This window comes from Phaethon aethereus (assembly GCF_964289735.1).
Source record: "Phaethon aethereus genome assembly, chromosome: 2".
NCBI lineage: Eukaryota > Metazoa > Chordata > Aves > Phaethontiformes > Phaethontidae > Phaethon > Phaethon aethereus.
In genome coordinates this window covers 44962881-44982983 of record NC_138582.1, presented here as the reverse complement: position 1 = coordinate 44982983, position 20103 = coordinate 44962881, and the positions used below count along the sequence as shown (strand labels likewise).

Here is a 20103-nt window from a genome sequence, read left to right as displayed (position 1 = left end):
TAAACAAGCTTGTGCGTCTTCTACAGTAGGTGCAAGTTAGGTCAGGGATAACGCCATCAGGAAACTAGAAATCTCAAAGCAGTCAATATGGTTAGTTTGAACATATGGAATGAGTGTGAACATATTTAAGTTCTGGAATGAAGTCTTCCAGTATTAATGTCTTTTAAAAATACAATTCAACACCTTTCCATGCATTTCCAATGAAGAAGAGTTAAAAAATGCAGATTAAATCTATTAACATCCAAAATGCATCAGGTAAGGAAATTATAATTGTAAATTAAATGCTATATAGTATTTATAAAAGGCCTGCTGCAGGACTGTAAGGGGAAAGCATGTCACACTTGTTAAACATCTAAACTAATAAAAGTAGCATCAGAGAAATATTTCAGTAGGGAAATGAAAGACTAACCAGATGGTAATGGTTATACTTTTTTGCAAAGGGATGCATTAAAAGACAACAAAATACAGCTCACGGTATTTGTACTCCATCCTACAATATTAGGATGATACTTAACAAGTACTAAAGAGACTCTTTACATTAGCTGCTCTATCACCCTCAAGACAGTGATTCTTTATCGCAGAGAAATACACAGCACTCTCCATGGTTGTTCTCTTTTAGCTGGTTCTAAACCAAGCAGCTTTGTACAGCATCGATCTTTTCTATAACATGCCACTGTAAGTCTGAAGAACAGTGGGAGAGGGAAGAGACCAAAGAAAAGTTAAACTACGCAACCTTTTCCTTTCTGTTTAGCTTCTTTCTCCTAAATAAACCCGTTAGAAAGAAGAACTAACACACTATTTGTTGCACTGCATTTACCTGTTACAGCATATTCTCACTATTCTTTTGCGACATTTTCTAAAAGGTATCATACACCTGCTGCTGCAGAGAGCCTGCGTCTAACTCACTAGAGCCTGTCATTTGCTGGACCACAGGACCTTCCACAACACTAAGACTTAACAGGTAGAGAAGGCTCTCCTAAGAGGGTGCCTATACAAACTGTTGTAGATTTTTACTAACTAGTCTCCTTTGATATGAGACAGCATCTTGAGAAATTTAGGTCGGGGTGGCAAACAGTGGCACACAATATTTGTAGTGAAGGATCTCTGAATGCTCGCAAGGCACTTAAAATCCTCCATTTTCAGGACTAACACTCTGTATGGAAAAAGCTCCTCTAATCAGGTGTTAACACAACTATGCAAAATATAACATTCACAGCATTCCAAAAGGTTTTATGTAACCAAGTGTTATACCCATTGTGCCTCTCCTCTTTATTTGAGCCCTCAGTGTAACATGACTTAGGTCTACCAAAACAGAATTTCAGTTGGTCTGAATCGGCCAGCTGATCCCCGACATTTGCAGGGGAAGAAAAGATGAGTCCAACCACATGAGGGGAGCTGTAGCAAATGGAAGTTCCAATTCTTCATAACGGCAAGGTTTTCCTCAAAAATTTCTGAAACAGTAACGTGCATCTCGATTAGTTGTTTCTATGGTTATTCGACAGATGGGGTTTGGGGTTTTTTTTATTTATTTCCTCACACTAGCTCTAGATTATAATGGTATGGCCTAAGTTAGACCAACTATCATTTTCAAATTCTGGTGTTTGCAGAATGTTTTTAAAAAAGTTAAGTTTTAAAATGTCTTCGCTGTTTTCAACTTAGAAGCAGTAACTGGCGACATTTAAATATAAGAAAATATTTAAGAACTTTTTTTTTAAGGTCACATTATTAGACTTCTCTATTCTGGAGCAACTTCTACTTATTTTTTGTAAGCAGGCTTAAAATATTTAAGCCTTTTAAAGATCCTCACAAATAGTTTTAAGTACTACAACATAGCTGGCAAATTATTTCAAGCAGAAGCTACTTTAAGAGTTTGCTTGTATTCACAACCAGGGACTCCAACTTTTAGACCTCATCTCCATCTGTTAATGCAGACAAGTAGCCTCTTTTAAAAAAAGAACCTTGAACATTTACCTACTGATTCACTTGGTGGATGTCCATTAAATTATACAAGTACTTAATTTAAATCAGCCTTAATCAGCTACATCAAAGACACTTGTTTCACTCAAAGAAAATTAATAAAACCTGTTATCCCAAAGGCAAACGGTGGTAACATGAGAGTGGCAAGCAATGAAAAAAAAAAAGAAAAAAAAAAGTCTGTTCTACAGCTATTATTCTTCAGAGAATCCCATTGGCCAAGTTAGCCAACAGACATTCTGAAAACTTCTTGGGAATCACCTTCTTCACTTACACCAGTGGTCTTGCACTATATTTGATAAAGTTTAATACAATAGTACATTGTAATTTTTTTACTGTGCTAATTCCAGGCAATGTTTTTCCTCACAATTATCCCCCCAGGGATGCCAGGGCTGAAAGTAAATAGAAACTGAATATTACTCAAAAAGTTTTTCATAAAATATAAAGTGACATATTACTCTGTATAGTGCCGCATCTTTATTGTTACCAGCTATTCTTATACCCATAAGTTGCCACAATATATTCACATACAGCACTGCATCTACTGTGCATTTCCATACATTCATGAACTTGCTAACTGTACTCCACGCTGACTTCCACACATGACAGTCTATGGAGACAAGCGGCCTTTTAGGTGCTTTGAACTGCTTGAGGGGAAGGTCTACCTTTGCTACATGTACACTTGAGGGCCAGGAACGTGAGGACCTTGATGAAAGTCCATCCAGGGGGTTGCCTAGGGCGAGTCAGCCAGCCCCACACATCAAGACGTCCTCTGTTAGGAGAAAAAGGAGTGTGATTGTCGTAGGAGACTCCCTTCTGAGGGGTACAGACGGCCCAATATGCCGACCGGACCCAACGCACAGGGAAGTCTGCTGTCTCCCTAGGGCCCGCGTGGGAGATGTCACCAGGAAACTCCCTGGTCTGGTTTGGCCCACTGATTACTACCCGCTGTTGGTCATGCAGGCTGGCGACAACAAGGTTGCACGAAGAAGTCTAAAAGCAATTAAAAGGGACTTCAGAGCACTGGGGCGACTGATCGATGGAGCGGGAGCACAGGTAGTGTTTTCATCAATCCCTTCAGTGGCAGGGGGATCGCTGAAAGGAACAGGAAAGCACACCTGGTTAACATGTGGCTCAGGGGGGCTGGTGCTGTCGGCAGAATTTTGGTTTTTTGACCATGGGGCGGTTTACATGGCACTGGGCCTGCTGGCAGCAGGTAGAGTGCAACTGTCTCCAGGGGGGAAAAGGATTCTTGCTTACGAGCTGGCAGGCCTCATCGAGAGGGCTTTAAACTAGATTTGAAGGGGGAAGGCAATAAAACCAGGCTCACTAGAGATGAGCCTAGGGGTGGCGTGCCAGAATTAGGGGTGAAATCAATAGCCCAGCTCAAGTGCATCTACCAGTGCACACAGCATGGGCAGCAAACAGGAGCAGCTGGAAGCCCTTGTGCAGCGGGACAGCTATGACTTGGTCGCCTTCACAGAAACGTGGTGGGATGGTTCTCATGACTGGAGTGCTGCAATGGATGGCTATAAGCTCTTCCGAAGGGATAGGCATGGAATGAGAGGCGGTGGGGTGGCTCTGTATAGTAGGGAGTGTTTTGATTGTATAGAAATCAACAATTGTGATGACCAAGTCGAGTGCTTATGGGTAAGGATGAGGGGAGAAGCAAACGAGGCAGATATCCTGCTGGGAGTCTGTTATAGACCACTCAGCCAGGATGAAGAGGCAGATGAAGTATTCTACAAGTGACTGGCAGAAGTATCAAAATTGCTAGCCCTTGTTCTTGTAGGGGACTTCAATTTACCAGACATCTGCTGGAAGTATAACACAGCAGAGAGGAAACAGTCTAGGAAGTTCCTGGAGTGCGTGGGAGATGATAACTTCCTGACAGAGCTGGCAAGTGAGCCTACCAGGGGAGGTGTCTCACTTGACCTGCTGTTTGTGAACAGAGAAGGACCGGTGGGAGATGTGGTGGTTGGAGGCCATCTTGGGCTTAGCAACCATGAAATGATAGAATTCTCGATTATTGGTGAGGTAAGGAGGGGGTTAGCAAAACCACTACCATGGACTTCTGGAGGGCAGACTTTGGCCTGTTCAGGTCACTGGTCGAGAGAGTCCCTTGGGAGACCGTCCTGAAGGGCAAAAGGGTCCAGGAAGGCTGGACAGTCTTCAAGAAGGAAATCTTAAAGGCACAGGAGCAGGCGGTCCCCATGTGCCGTAAGAAGAGCTGGCGGAGGAAGACGACCGCCCTGGCTGAACAGGGAGCTTTTGCTGGGAGTCAGGGAAAAGAGGAGAGTTTATCACCTTTTGGAAGAAGAGGCAGGCAACTCACGAAGAGTACAAGGATCTCGTCAGGTCAAGCAGAGACAAAATTAGAAAGGCAAAAGCCCAGCTACAACTCTGTCCATGGTCATAAAGGATAACAAAAAATGTTTTTACAAATATATTAACCACAAAAAGAGAGGCAAGGAGAATCTCCATCCCTTACTGCATATGGGGAGGGAACATTGTCACCAAGGATGAGGACAAAGATGAGGTACTTAATGCCTTCTTTGCCTCAGTGTATAATAGCCAGACCAGCTATCCTCAGGGTATTCAGCTCCCTGAGCTGTAAGGGATGGAGAGCAGAATAAACTCCCCATAATCCAGCAGGAAATACCTAAGGACCTCCTATGTCACCTGGACACCCACAAGTCTCTGGAGCCGGATGGGATCCACCCAAGAGTACTGAGGGAGCTGGCGGAATAGCTTGCCAAGCCACTCTCCATCATTTATCAGCAGTCCTGGTTAACAGGGGAGGTCCTAGATGACTGGAGGGGTGCCAATGTGACGTCCATCTACAAGAAGGGACAGAGGAGGATGCCAGGAGCTACAGACCTGTCAGCCTGACCTCAGTACTGGGGAAGATTATGGAGAGGTTCATCTTGAGGGTGCTCACAGGGGCACCTGCAGGACAACCAAGGCATCAGGCCCAGCCAGCATGGGTTCCTGAAAGGCAGGTCCTGCTTGACCAACCTGATCTCCTTCCATGACCAGGTGACCTGCCTAGTGGATGAGGGAAAGGCTGTGGATGTTGTCTACCTGGACTTTTGTAAAGCCTTTGACACTGTCCCTTCGACACATGGTATACTGGAGAAACTGGCGGCTTGTGGCTTGGACAGGTTTACTCTTCGCTGGGTGAGGAACTGGCTGGAAGGCCAAGCTCAGAGTCATGGTGAAATCCAGGTAGTGGCGGTGTTCCCCAGGGCTCGGTTCAGGGCCCGGTCTTGTTCAGTATCTCCATCGATAATCTGGATGAGGGGATCGAGTGCTCCCTCAGTAAGTTTGCAGATGACACCAAGTTGGGCAGGAGAGTTGATCTGCTGGAGGGTAGGAGGGCTCTGCAGAGGGATCTGGACAGGCTGGATTGATGCACGGAGGACAACTGTATGACGTGTAATAAGGCCAAGTGCTGGGTCCTGCACTTGGGTCACAACAACCCCATGCAACACTACAGGCTTGGGGAGGAGTGGCTGGAGAGCTGCCCGGCGGAAAGGGACCTGGGGGTGCCGGTTGACAGCCGGCTGAACATGAGCCAGCAGTGTGCCCAGGTGGCCAAGGCGGCCAACAGCATCCTGGCCTGTATCGGCAATAGTGTGGCCAGCAGGAATAGGGAAGTGATTGTACACCCTGTACTCGGTACTGGTGAGGCTGCACCTCGAATCCTGTGTTCAGTTTTGGGCCCCTCACTACAGGAACGACGTTGAGATGCTGGAGCATGTCCAGAGAAGGGCAACGAACCTGGTGAGGGGTCTGGAGAACAAATCTTATGAGGAGCAGCTGAGGAAACTGGGGTGGTTTAGTCTGGAGAAGAGGAGGCTGAGGGGAGATCTCACTGCTCTCTACAACTATCTGTGTGTTGGTCTCTTCTCCCAAGTAACTAGTGATAGGATGAGAGGAAATGGCCTCAAATTGCACCAGGGGAGGTTTAGACTAGGTATCAGAAAAAATTTCTTTACTGAGTGGTCAGGCATTGGAACAGGCTGCCCAGGGAGGTGCTGGAGTCACCATCACTGGAGGTATTCAAAAAACGTGTGGACGTGGCACTTCAGGACATGGGTTAGTGGGCATGGTGGTGTTTGTTTCATGGTTGGACTTGATGATCTTAAAGGTCTTTTCCAACCTTAATGATACACCCCATTCCCTCTTCCCAAAGAATCTGAATTTCCCTACACTACGTATACCAGTGGTCAGCCTCAAATATTACAGTTAGCCTGAAAAGCAAATGTGACCCCTGACCTGAAAACTGGTTCTTTAACAAATATGTTAAGCAGTATGTGTGCCAAACCTAATAGAACTTCAAAGGCTCCCTGACAGTGCAGAACCCCCAAAGGTGTAGCAGTACACAGTGAGAAGACTTTGGCTCTTTAGTGTCCTAGAATAAGGCTACTAGAAAATATTTTCATTTCCCCCACCTTTCAAAATTACTGCAAATTTCAAGAAAATAAGTTAAAATAAAATTAACCCAGAATATGAAAAAAAAAAAAAAAAATCAAATGATACTTGGCATTCTCTCAAGAAGCTAGCAAAACATAAATTGGTGATTTTTTTTTTTCCTTCTTCTTTTGTATTATAGCATCATGCATACATTACCATGCAATGAAGTTGCAAGAAGCCTCTAAAGAAAGCTCGTCTTCTTTCAGGTAAGTATAGAAAAAGTCTTTAGTACTTGCCCAAACGCTGACTGAAATTTATTTCACAGTGATAAAAATGGAAAGATCTTACATTTTCCCTACTACAGAAATAATTTCCAAAGTTAAGATTTCTTATTATAAATAAAATGAGTAAACTATGTAAATTACATCTTAGATGTTTATATTAAATATAAATGGCTTATACTTCATAACACAAAGTGTTCAGTATTTCTTTATAAAATCTAAGATACACGGGCCTTGTACATATGGCTTCATTAACATCTTATACAACTTTTTTTTCAGTCATATCCATCAACACAAATAGCACCTCTACGTAAAAGATGCATCCTAATGATTTCAAGGAAGTGTAGTATACTCCATTAGAGAGAACATGTTTTAATTAACAGTTCTAATACCAGTTACAGTGTACAGTACTTTTACCGATTGACTGTGTTGTAATTATACAAGATAGGAGGAAGAGACCAAACCATACAGTCTTCACCACAGTACAGACTCCAGTACAAGTTTACCTGTAAGAATGGCTGGAAGATTTGGCTTATAATACAGAATTCAATGTATTTATTAAAAAGCGGGCAACATATTCCAACAAGAAGTCAGAGTTCTGACTGCACAAAACTGCATCAAATTTAAGTAGCATTTTGAAATTAAAAATGCATTAGGGAGTTAGAGACCCACTGAAACAACTTATCTACAAGCAAGGTATTTTCATATCAATGCTGTTGCAGGTTTGACAGACATCATCCCCTCATGGGGAAAGTCTACCATTACAAAAAAAAAAAAAAACAAACCCAACCCTTCATTATTGGACAGTTTCAAATTGTAGTTTATGAGGCTAGGACATCCACATTTAAAACACTGACAGACCAACTTCTCCATTTTAATAGAATATTATGAAACCCCCCACACCAGACTGAGCTATCATTCAGCCTAAAAAATACACGCAATCATGACAACAATCCCAGCATCAAATCACTTCAAGTAGTGAAGCAGTTCAGCTATAAGATCATACACACAGCTTTCCAACTAGCTGGGAAGTTATAAAAGACAGGAGCTCAAGATACACACTGTAATATGGCAAGAGACAGGATAGGCTTCAAATATATCCTTGAAGTTTCCTCTAGCTTCTGGGCTCTTTAACAACCCCCAAGTACCACATACTCCTATACCCCTGCAAAAAAAAAATTATTTGAGGAAGAATTCTCTCCCTCAAGTTCAGAAATTCAGAATTTACTTACATTTACTTTGGTAACACAGCTCTTTGTAGATAAAGCAAGCAGCAAAACAACAGTATGAAAAAAAATCTTGTGATAGCTAAGTATTTGAACAAAGTTAGCACATAAAGCATTTCTAGAAAAACATCTGCAAGCATCATGGAGAGGACAGTTGAAGCTGACTTGGATTAAAATGAGGAAGTATTAGAAACTGACCACAAGCTGTGAACACAGTTCACCAAACTGAAGAAAGTGTTATGAATCTAACAAAGAATAAAGCTAGGACTGATCTCATTTTAGTATCTTAGAATGAGTTTAAAAAATATTTCTAACAGAAGAAAGAATATGTGAAATAAGCACACAGTCAATTAGAAGTTGAACAAAACAGCTGAACAGCATTATCAAATAATTTACAAACAGGAAGAGAAAATAATAAAGGAAAAATCAGAAGCTTGTGCAGCTTGGAAATATGCCAATATTCGGGGAACTATTTAGACAACAGGGGAATGAGGATAAATCTAAAAAATAGGAGAAATAACATAGTTTGCTTACCAAGTTTGCAATTCAGCATGACTACAAAATTACCTAATGCAATTTGGGAATGACTCTAAGCTAGGACATATTGTTTTCTCCACAGAACTTTGGCACAACTACAATAAGAATATTATGGTTTCTTCTGTGAACTAAATTAACTGAAAGACAAATTGGCAGATAAATAGAACAGACTGACTGAAGGAAAAGACTAATTAAACTTCAAACACACAAGTGGAATATCTAAAAGTGTTTCAATACCATTTAGGAAAAAAAAAATGCTTTCTCAGTTTTATATCCTAAGAGATGTTTAATAATCCAGAGCAACTGGATTAGAAAGAAATAACAGCTTCCAAAACATGAAGTGCAATACATATGAAGAGAAGTGCTGAAAACTGAGAACTCGCACTAGGTGAACAAGACAGATTTCTGGCAGCAGCTGTGTTAAAGAAGGGATATAAAGATGTAATTCCCCATTCATGCATTTGTACTGGCAGATGCCTCTCACGTAAATCCACATACACTGTAAGAGGACCACTTGATTAAACTGGGAGAGGGAAAAGTACCTTAGATGCAGGTATGAAGCACAGCGCTGACAGCAGAGATGCATCCAAAGTAGGAATATTCTTTGCTTGCACACATATTATAGTATAGAACATTGTTACGCAGCATATTACGTAGCAAAAACTGTAGTGTATTTTTTAAACATTCCTAAGTGTGGTGGCAGCCTCTGAACTCTACAAGAGAACAGCTGTTTCCAGAAGTAAATTATGGCTTTTAACTACAAAAAGCTGTTGAGCATGTATCGATTTCTGTAACCCAATGCATTCTACAATGTTAAGCTTCTTTCAGAAGAGACATTCTGTATCTTGTAGATTTACTTTTTTCCCATAGTAGGTTTTGATATTCCTAGGCTATACTGATCCAGAGAAATGTAGAATGATATATTTGAAAATAAAATTCTTTGTTCTTTTTCAGAAAAAAACCTCCAGTCTCAACATGCAATGAAAGAAAGTATTAGATGGTATCAATTTAAAGTTTAAGCTATATCCCAATTGCACTTATATTTCAGTGAAGAAATAAGAATTCAAATTAGTCAATGCCTGCATTACAGATGAGTCTTCAACAATATACAAAACTGCACAGCTGCATTGTTTTCAGTTAGTTACTCCACAGCAGACAGAAAAATCTAAACTATATGCTGGAATTGCTCATGTAAAATATATCATCAACATTTCTACACAAATGAAAGCTATGAAGACTAAAGCACAAGATGAATATTCAGGACGAAAACAGGAATTTTAAAATGAAACTCAAATTAATCCTATGCACTTCTTCAGAATTCTGTTCCAAGTCAGCATTTGACATGAGTTTGTAGTAATAAAAAAAAAAAAAAAAGAGAGACAACAAATAAGCGACAAATGACAGTTTAACAAGCAATGTGTCCCTTTAGAATGTCCACAGTATCTACCTATATGAAAACAGTTAAAAATTGAGAGGTTTAAAAATAAAAAATACTTTTGCTGACTTCTAGCCAGTCTAGATGAACAACCCTCCTTATCTGGAGTAACAGATATTTATTTTAATATTTAAAGCTTTGTCCTTGGTAACATTTATTTTACCATCATATGCCCACTATGTTACATGTTGTGTACTTTATGCATTCATTACATAAAGGAAATGTTTTAATATGTTTTCAAGGAGTACTAAGAACAAATCATGTCTCAAGTGTAACTAAACTGGTCACATTTATGTTGCTCACTTTTTTTAATGACTTGTACAAATAGTTTAAAATTCTGCAATCAAAAAGAAAAAAAATCAGACTTCTTAAACAGTACACTTAGGTTACATTCTGTCATTGTTACCTAGCTGCCTCATTCATATAGTCCCACCAGTGGACAATTAATACTAAAAAGATTATAATTTCTTGCATGTGTATTATTTAATCCTCATCCTAAGTATAAATTTGCAACACAGTAGTAACACTGCCGGTATAGAAGTAATGCTTCCTATCAGGCATATGAAAAGATTAACACTCTACCACAGTTGATGCTGGTGTATTTATATAGAAGGCTTCTCACATATCATTTCAGTCTACGGGAGGTAGATGTTTGTCTATGAACTGTTTTACATCCATCATTTCCTGTTTAAAGATAGAAGTATGTATTAGTTGAAGTACCCTACTATAATATATCCAGCTACACTAAATCATGTTTCAACATTTCAGTTCTAATGAGCAGCTGGGCTACAAATGAGTAATTAGTTACTTGATAAAAACATACCACTTCGCACAAAAGTCAAGGCTGGTAACTCTTCAAGGCACTATGCACTCAGATATACAAGAATGTACAAATACAAGAAAAAGAGCAAAAACTACTTTCTTTTTCTCTCCATGAAGCTGAGCTGGCAAGCTACATATTAATCATCAAGTGATCTGAACAGCATCAGGCTGAGCATGGATAGGATTTGAATGTTTCTAAGGCTTTAGCTTCATGTATACTTTAAACTTTTGCAAATTAGCAGCAGTGTGAAAAATCCAGCAGCTCCTCCTCCTAAACCATTCAGTTTCACCTTCATGGTTCTTCCTTCCTTAAGGAAAAGCAATACAGTGAACTAGACTGGGAAACCAATCCATGTTAAAAAATTTAAAAAACTAATTAAATTACAAGTCAATATTGTAAGAAAAAGCACATCATTCATGTATGTGTGACAAGTCAGTGCTATTACTGCCTAAACAGAATACAGCTGTGTAAATGTCCCAAAGAAGTTGTCCAAAGGTGCAGTTCCCACAAGGTGCAGCAATCCAAATTAACAAATTTACTACTGCTGACAAATGGCAGACTTGTTCCTTGCCTCCTCTTCTGTTTCTTCCTCCTACCATTTACTTTGTGTGAGTTCTGATGCTTCAACTCACTACAGCTGCAAAAACTGAAGCCAGCAGCTTTTGCCATTTTAGCAAGTTCAAATGGTTCAAAGAAGTTTTTGATCAGCTCCAGAGCTGGTGCAAGAAGGAAGAGAGGGCCACAAGGTCATAAGCAGAAGGAACTAGTCCACCCCTTTCTGGCAGCAATAAGCTGTTACATCAGCTCAGCTGCCTGCTGAGACATAACCATAAATATAGGTTCTGAGGCTGCCTCTTCCATAGCGTCAACACTCCCCTCTCCACTCCTTCGATGCCTCCCTCCATGGAACTGACAAGATTCTTCTCTCCAAAATACCACGTTGGATTTCTGCTGCAGGGATCTGCCTTCCAATTCAGAGATTTTTTTTTTTTTTTTTTAGTAAAGCAAATAATAAAATAAAGAGTATTTTATGGACCAACTAGCCTAGTCCCAAAAATGCAATCTTATGAGGAAGTTCCCACTAGTCATATAAAAAACTTTTGCCTTGGATGCTTTTTCAGCCAGGCATTCAGTTACTCAATAAATAAGTCAGGAGCATCAAGCACTTGTTATTAAAAAAAAAAACAAAACCCTTAACACACCCTCCCCAATACATACTTGTTTTGGGGGAAAAAAATTAACCATACACATGTAAAACATTGTGTATTAAGAAAATTACCTCAATACATGAGCTATGCATCATGCCAGAGTAAGTCCTGAAGGTTACGTTGGCTGGATTTATCATACTCTTTAGCTTCTCAACAGTGAGAGAACCAAACATTAGAGGAACCAACGGGTCACAGTCCCCATGGCACTGAAGAACAGCAATCTCCTTGTTGACACCACTGATAGGGCCCTGTTAGGGGTGGAATTAGAAGGGAGAAGAGAAGAAAGACACAGTAAGTGGAGGTAAGGCTAACATCTTCAAGATAAAATAACACCACAGCACTATGCCCTGTGGCATGACAAATAAGTTGAATCCTGAAGGAAAAAACCACAAGCAAGCTCTGCGCCTGACAACACACGAAGTTCAAAAATCTGCTAATAAAATGTTTGCACTAATTTCAGAACAGAAAAACGTGATTTCTGCCCAAGTAAAACACAGTACACTTTGTTTATATATCTCTAATAAGATAGCGGCTTTCGGATGGAACAAATGGCAAATAGAAAATTAATCTTCAAGGAAAATTTGCTGTATCCTTTAAGTTTCCTAGGAATGTCATTTTAAGCAGAGATAGGTACTGACTATTTCCTCATTTTTACAACTTGCCAAACTCTAAAACTCCAGGGCCCTATTTTAAAAACTTCTGAGTTATCAAATTACGTCAATATTTGGTAGTAATAACGGCCACTAAGTCTTGCAAAATATACAATCTTCAGATATACTCATTCCCAAGTACAAATTAGCTTAGGTAAGAAACATAAATACCTGAGGAAAAGAAGCCCGTAGAGGAAGCCAACAGCTGAGGGCTACAACACCTGCTAATTTTTGTTGTGTTGTAAGAGCTGTATACAATGATAACGCACCTCCCTAAGATAAGAAGATATAAGTATTAGAATGGTGATGGTAATGTTCCTTCTAATGCTTGTTTCAAGATAGCTGGTTTCTCCTTTAAAAGTCTTTTTCTATTCCAATCTATTCTTCCTTAGAACCAACACTAAAACCAGTATTCCCGTGTAACATTTATTTTGCGCCCCCCCTGCCAAGTCCATGTGATCAATTCAGAAGTAAAACAGCAAGTTTACCATAACTAACAGCTGGGGGGAAAAAAAAAACAAACGAAAGGCTTGAAGTAAAGCACTATCACTCATGACAGTATTATCACTACTTTAATATTTTAATTTACTTGCATGTCGACTGGGCAGTTTGTGTATGGACCAATTAATCTATTAACCTATCCACCACAGATGTTTTACAAGTATGAAGGGAAGAATTTCCCAAATAAATCCAGACCATCAAACATCTACCAAATTAAAAGTTAAATTAAAAATACTAGCAAGATTTTCAAGCAAAGCTACGTAAGTTACGTGCATAAAGACTTTAAAGAGACTATTAATTTTAGCACCTTTTTTCCAAATGCATGTTCATTTTCCAGTGAATGATAATTATTTGCATAAAACTAAAAAAACTTCACTTGTTAAGGCAAAGTGACAACTTAAAATTTTAGAAGCACCTAACATCAGCTCTTTTCAAGTGTCTGGATTTCCCACACCAGGAAAGCTAGGTTACTTGCTTAGAAAAAGACACAGTTCCTTCCTTCTCATACCTTACCTGAGAAAAGCCTCCCAGAATAATTCTATTAGAAGGAATTCCATTTTTTACTTCTTGATCTATCAGTGCTTTAACTGCAACATAAATAAAGGACAGTAGTTAAAAACCACTCCATTCTGTAGAAAGTCTAGATGAGGAAAGAGACCTTCTCCCTGACATCAACCAAAAGCTAGTGAAAGGAAAATCTAGTCTGCTATACATTAAAAATTATCAAAAGATCTAGAGCATGATCAGAAATTCCAGTGCCACTGTACCATCTCCAAAGAGCAAAACATGCAAGTAAGTCTTGCAAAAGCCCCACTGCCAGGAAGATGGTATCCTCTTCTAACTATCTAGCATCACAAATGGATGCTCGTACAGCTCTAACCTGCTGTGGTACCCAGAAACTCCTTACAAAAAAAAAAAAGTACACTGGTTCCCAGGTACATTTCATATTTGAGAGTATGAAGTGTTTGTACTGGTGAATCACTCTACCTACTCATGAAGTTTAAAAAAACAAAACCACAAAAAAAACTATGGACTTAGCTAAACTTTCACAGAAACTTTGATCAGTAATAGTACAATATATACATATTACTTTCTCTAACAATTTTGTCGTTGGAAAATCTGTTTCAGACTGATAATTAATTTTTAAGAATACATGGAAGTACTCTCAAGCCATAAAAAGTATTCCTAAGCATACCATTCTCTGCTGCCTGCTTGATCCCAACTTCATCTTCCTGTGAATCTGGAGAAAGTCCAATGATATCGAACCTTACAAAAATATCAGCAAGAGAATTACTCATTAGAGCATGCATTCCAATTCCTTAAAACACAAGTAATAAAACTGGGATATTTTCTGGGTAAAAACGTTAGCTGACATGTTAGTACCAACTACCCATAGTTTACAAAAAATAGTGGACAATCCATGAATGTGGCTAAAAGGCTAGATCTAGTGAACAAAGCTTTTCTGAGTTTTGCTATCTTCTGTAATTTAATACAGATTAAGCACCTCAGTTCTGATATTTGCTCCAAAAATACCAGCACGGATTTCAATTTATCAGTTACCTGTACAAAATTAAAATACTGTTTGAAGAAATATAGGAAAAACAAACAAGTTACTTGAGAATAAAAATTAAGAGGACTGGTTTAAGACCATTGAAATCTACCATATTTTTCTTGCTTTCTATTCAGAATGCATGTTCTGAAGAGTAGTTTCTAGATACCCTACTGACCCACCAAATATTACTCATTAGTAGCAATGTTTCCACTGCAAGTCTCTACTACTGATGCCTATGAATTCACACACAATACAGACTACAGTCTATACTTGCAAAATAAAGTGGGCTTTTTTAATTTGAAGACATACAGATTAGTCCTGAGAAATAACCACTACCATAGATACACAAGGAATTAAAGCGTACTCGTGAGAGTCCTTTTGTAAGAACAGAAGTAAAGCAAAAAGCTTTTTATACTTACATCTGATTAAAACTAGCCATTCAGGTTGTTCATAATTTTTAATTAAGAATGAGTTCAAACTCCTAGGTATCTTTTGATTAGAATCGTCTGCAATTGAATGAATACTTACCATGATGGCATAGCCATGTTCATGTTCAAAGAAACTGGCATAACTGGCCTAGAAATGAGAATGAACAACACTGACATAAGATACATACTGAAATTTAATAATGCAGATGCAGCTATGTCATGAAATTACCTATCTCTAATTCTGTCTTACTTTTAAACCATCATTAACATTAGCTACTTTGTAGCATCTCTTCAAGAAATCTCTCTGGAAACCTGCCAGAGCTGAATTACCACCCTCTCTAAGGAGAGCAAGCAAAACATTAATGGTCTGCTTTATATAAATATACGTGTGTGCGCGCACATGTACATATACGTATGAGATACATATATATCTCTCTCTCTCACACACACACACGTACCTCAGTTATTTCAAAGTAACAGTTACTTTTCCCACAGTTCCATACACATGCTCAAGTGGATGAAGGCACCTTACACAGCAGCATCAGCAAACCTAAGGAAGCAGCCAAACGCAGCATAGTGGCAGATACGAGTCTGGCCCCACGTGCTTCTCGCAGCAGCAGAACCTGCTTAAGCCATGCCTGCCTGCGCTGCAGGACTCACTCCCACCCTTATGCTGCTGTATGGCATCTTTTCGGACATACCAAGACAACTTCCATGGTCCATGCCATGGATCAAGTCTGGCTACAGTTTTAATCTACTGAAGTCGAGGAACTAAGTTCTGCGGGGAAAGACTGAAAGAAGACAAAGGGCAAGCAAAAAGAACAGCAGATATTGCTAAGCTCTTTTTGAAGGGCTCAGCAAAACGTGGCCATGTGGTAAAATAAACAAATAACTCACAGCCCCATAATCAGTAATACACCAAAACATTGCTTACTTATCTCCCTATCATCCCTGTTCTGCATCTCCCAAGACTGCTGCAGTGTTAAAATAAATTAAGACTGTGCTTAATTAGTTTTTCTATCATTAAGCAAGTACTAGATAGGTCTTAATGCTTCATTTACTGACTCCCAACCCTGCTCGGAAGTATTTTAGTTCTCAAATTGCACAAAGACAGCCCAAACTGCATTATTTGCTGAAAACGTGAATATTCTGTGAATCTTTGAAACTTGCTGCACGTAACAGGGAAATTTCATCTATTATACATGCACTTGAGTTTAAGAAGTACATGTACCTAATACAAAGCATACTTAATGGTCAGTAAAATACAAAAATTACTCCTTGTTAAGGCTGGCTTTTAACAAATGAGTGTTGGGGGGGGAAAAAGCAACAAACTCCTCAATCCAGTGACAACATAAAACAAAACAATCTAACCTTGCACATAAAACTTTCCAAGTATGTTTTCAGCCTGAATTAGTAACAAAAGCAAAATATGAATAAAAATGCAGTTCTGACATAAAGTAAATCACACAGCAGTTCTTAAAAATAACAAATTATTTAATAGCATCAACATTACTTTGGAGTGGGTTTTTTTTTTATAAAAACAGAATGCAGAGACATCCAAATCCCATTTGACTTCATCATCTGTGCAAGTGTCTTAAGTAACTCTACAGAAAAATGTAAAATAAGAAAAGTTGCAAACTTACGCATGTGGGCAAATGTATTTTACATGGGGGCTTTTGATACCTGCAAGCGCTTCTGACCATCCATGCCTGTTAACAAAAAAATACATTAAATCGCATTTATGTTTTGGCTTAGCTCTTATTTTGATGTTGGTGCAACAGCACAGAGCAAGTATGAACTATGCTGAATTAGATCAACATAAACACATTTCTAGAAAACTTTTACATCAACTGCAGTATGCTATGAATATAGTACTACACTTAAAAGGTTAGTTCTGCCTCTGAATATTTGTTGCATATCTACAGCCAGGGACACTTTATCTAATTTGACTACCACAGTTGTGGCACAGCTGCAGAAATACCACTTGGGCTCTGGGCAAAGCCTGCTCTGTATCTGGCTGGGTTTATTAACTTGCGTGCTACAGCGTATGAACACCGGTATCCTGCTTCAAGGCAGCTCTAGCCCAGAAGCTGTTTTGCTGTTCCTGTAGAGTTAAGGCAGCTTCTTTCACAGCCAACTTTGTTTTTTCTGAACCGAATTTCTTTATGTGAGAGAGTAGTGAACTGACATCTAAGCTAACGCCACATGAAACCAACCTAATCAATCAGACCTATTCACTTCGGCTCAGCTCGAATGCTCTCAGATTCAGGCAGCCGCGAGTTGTTCAGATTGCAGGTAGTCTTTTAATCTCAAGCATGTGCTGTACGAATGCACGGAACACTGGGAGATCTGCACAGCAGATGAGTTGCCAAACTTCCTACAGACCAGAAAACTGGAAAGCATAATTTAAGTAAACAGCTCCCAAAGACTCACTCCAGGGCTCATCTAGACATGAAATGAGCTGGACCCAAATCTGACCTGTGCAGAACCACTGCCTGTGCCTGCACTTAGCTTTCCAGAAGACTCAATAGTACCTGTATTTCCTGGTTCTTCTCATTATTCAGTATTCCTAACGCACCCACTAAACTAGACACTGGAAAGTTGATTCTAAGCAGAAAAAAAGCTAACAAATTCATCAGTGACACAGCTGAACCAATCAGAGCAACAGCAGACAAGCCATAAAATCATGGTTGGTTTAGTTTTAAGATCATCCTGCAAAGTGAATGTATGCTACCTGAAGTTAAAGATGTTTCAAACACACAGACAGCACAGACATTTGAAACACTGGTTGTCTATCTCAGCCTAACACCTACAAATACTTTTATATATACCATTAACAAATTGTGGGTGATATTACTTGCATAGTATTTGCAGTATCACAGAAGACCAAATAAGAATCTAAGGGAGAAATACAACTGAGAAAAACTAATTAGGTAAGAATTTGGGGATTTTTTTTAGCCAACTATAAAGATTAATTTGACAAATTTGGAGAGCAACATCATATACACATTTATTCAGACTCTTTAGAACAAGCTTCTGTATTGTACCTTTTGTTCAGATTTTGACAAGTACGTACCAATCGTTAAGTGCCATTTATATAGGAGCTAAGAGAGAAAAAGAACATAACCTCTGCTAGACACTTCTCGAGTAAGAAAAACACAGTTGGTAAACTGAAGTGAGCAATTTAAAAATTCATGTGAAGCAGAACAGGTCAGTTTAAACTGTGGGAATTTACAAAATTGTTAACTAGTTCTCTTCAGACAATTCTTTTTTGGGTCACTACTTCTGCTTTTTTGGAAAAAAAAAATGGCAGTATGTCAAAGGCAGTTTTAGCTCATCTGATCTACAGTGGACTAGAGGAACAAATACAGCTAATTCACCATATTTCCACAAAGGTGTTAGGACTTCTTAACATATATATTCCAGTTTGCTCAGTTCATTTGCAAGCTTGAGACCGCACATTAGCTTTGTCACCAAAATGGCAATACGATACTTGTCTAAAGAATACAATTTATGTTAAAGAGCAAATCTCTGTGTTTTTTTCTCCTTGTCAAAACTAACATCAACCCAATTTGCAAGGACTCAAATTCCAAAGACTCAAAAGACTCTGCAATCATTTGCTGAACATTTGGTGCCAAGATGCAGGAAGCACTGCTGCCTCAGCTGCGTCCTACCAGCAGAAAGGAAGCGGGATAATGCAAACAAGGTGGTGTGTCAGCACAACAAATGAAATCGAACAACTCCGCTTGTAGAATACTTCCAAGTATTGACTCTTGACTCTTTTTAACTTATTAAGTGTTCAGGTTATGCAAGTTTCAATTCTGACAGCTGACTTATTTTTTGTAGTTCTTCAGAAAAAGTTTATGTCTTAAACATTGCAAGTTTCAACCTAGAGGCAACATCAAAGTTCCAGTTAACAAAAACCTAGTTCTTAAAGAAATACTATGTAATTTTGCCCCTAAGGGAGCACAAAAGACAAAACATTCATGCTACTTATTTTCAGTATCTAAGTGCCAATTCCTTTAAAGTCTTCTACCAAGAAAAGGTTTCAACACACTCCTAACTTGTTAGTTCAACGGCTTTAATGAATGTATGTTTGTATCTCGGCACACACAAGCTTCAAATGGAAACATTACACCACACCTAGAATGACTCCCAGAAATTCCCTACTCTTTCCATTTCTACTCAAATGTGGAAATAACAGGATGAAGGCAAAAAAGGTATTTCACAGCTTGTTGCGGGGGGGATGGTTGGAGTCTGAAGACCATTTTTCAGATAGATACATCTGTAGACATTAGGTGACTACTTAGGAATTCTCTTAGATAAATCAAGTAAGCCTGGATTTTAATGTAAGTGTGCTGTACTGAAGAAGAAACCATGTTCCAACTGCACCTACTAGTAAACCATCAATCCACAAGTCCGGGGAAGGGGGGGGGGGGGGAAAGAGAACTCTAAATTTAGACAAGCACAGGAATAACCAGGAACCCACTCTGAGGAAGGCGAAAGATCAGGAACCCACAGCCTTCTTTTTCAACCAAGTTTGACTCAAGAACAAAAGAGGGATCACATTCAGATCAAATTAGCTAAGTGGTTGAAAAGAAAAAGCCTTTGAGGACTTATGCTGGAATATTTTGAATAAATACTTGTCACTATCACTCCAGCATACATGAAGTTTCATCTGCTGGTAGCCACTGCAGTCAATTAAAGGCAAAATAAGAAGCTTAAGTAGCTTTTAACTGCTCACATCTTTAAAACATGCAGCCCTACATTTGAAGCTATAAGTATGTAATAGATCCGAATACACACCCGGTATCTCCCAATCCATGAAGAAAAATGACCTAAAGGGAAAAAAAAAACCCATAGTGGTGTAAGATCACTAAACTGTAAACGCACCTAACCCACGTACTGCAGACGCCCACACAAGATCACACACAGTTCGGAGCACGATACGACTTTCTCGGAAGGAAACTCTGCTCCGTTCGCTTCCCAGCCCTCCCCGCCGCCATCAGCGGCCGCACCCGCCCTCGGCCGGCACACGGCGCCGCGGGGCCCCGCCGACACGGATGACC

The 20103-nt window shown here is 39.4% G+C and overlaps 1 protein-coding gene across 1 annotated transcript in view; it reads right to left on the bottom strand.

The window, feature by feature from the left end:
- The window catches only part of LOC309402444 (transcription elongation factor A protein 1-like), a gene marked incomplete at its 5' end in the record, with an annotated part of 51001 nt that overhangs the window by 30510 nt on the left and 388 nt on the right, over positions 1-20103 (bottom strand). The window contains 7 exon segments of the mRNA XM_081996275.1: positions 11975-12151; positions 12725-12826; positions 13568-13641; positions 14250-14320; positions 15135-15182; positions 16678-16743; positions 19841-19872. Coding sequence (XP_081852401.1) covers positions 11975-12151; positions 12725-12826; positions 13568-13641; positions 14250-14320; positions 15135-15182; positions 16678-16743; positions 19841-19872 — 570 coding nt within the window.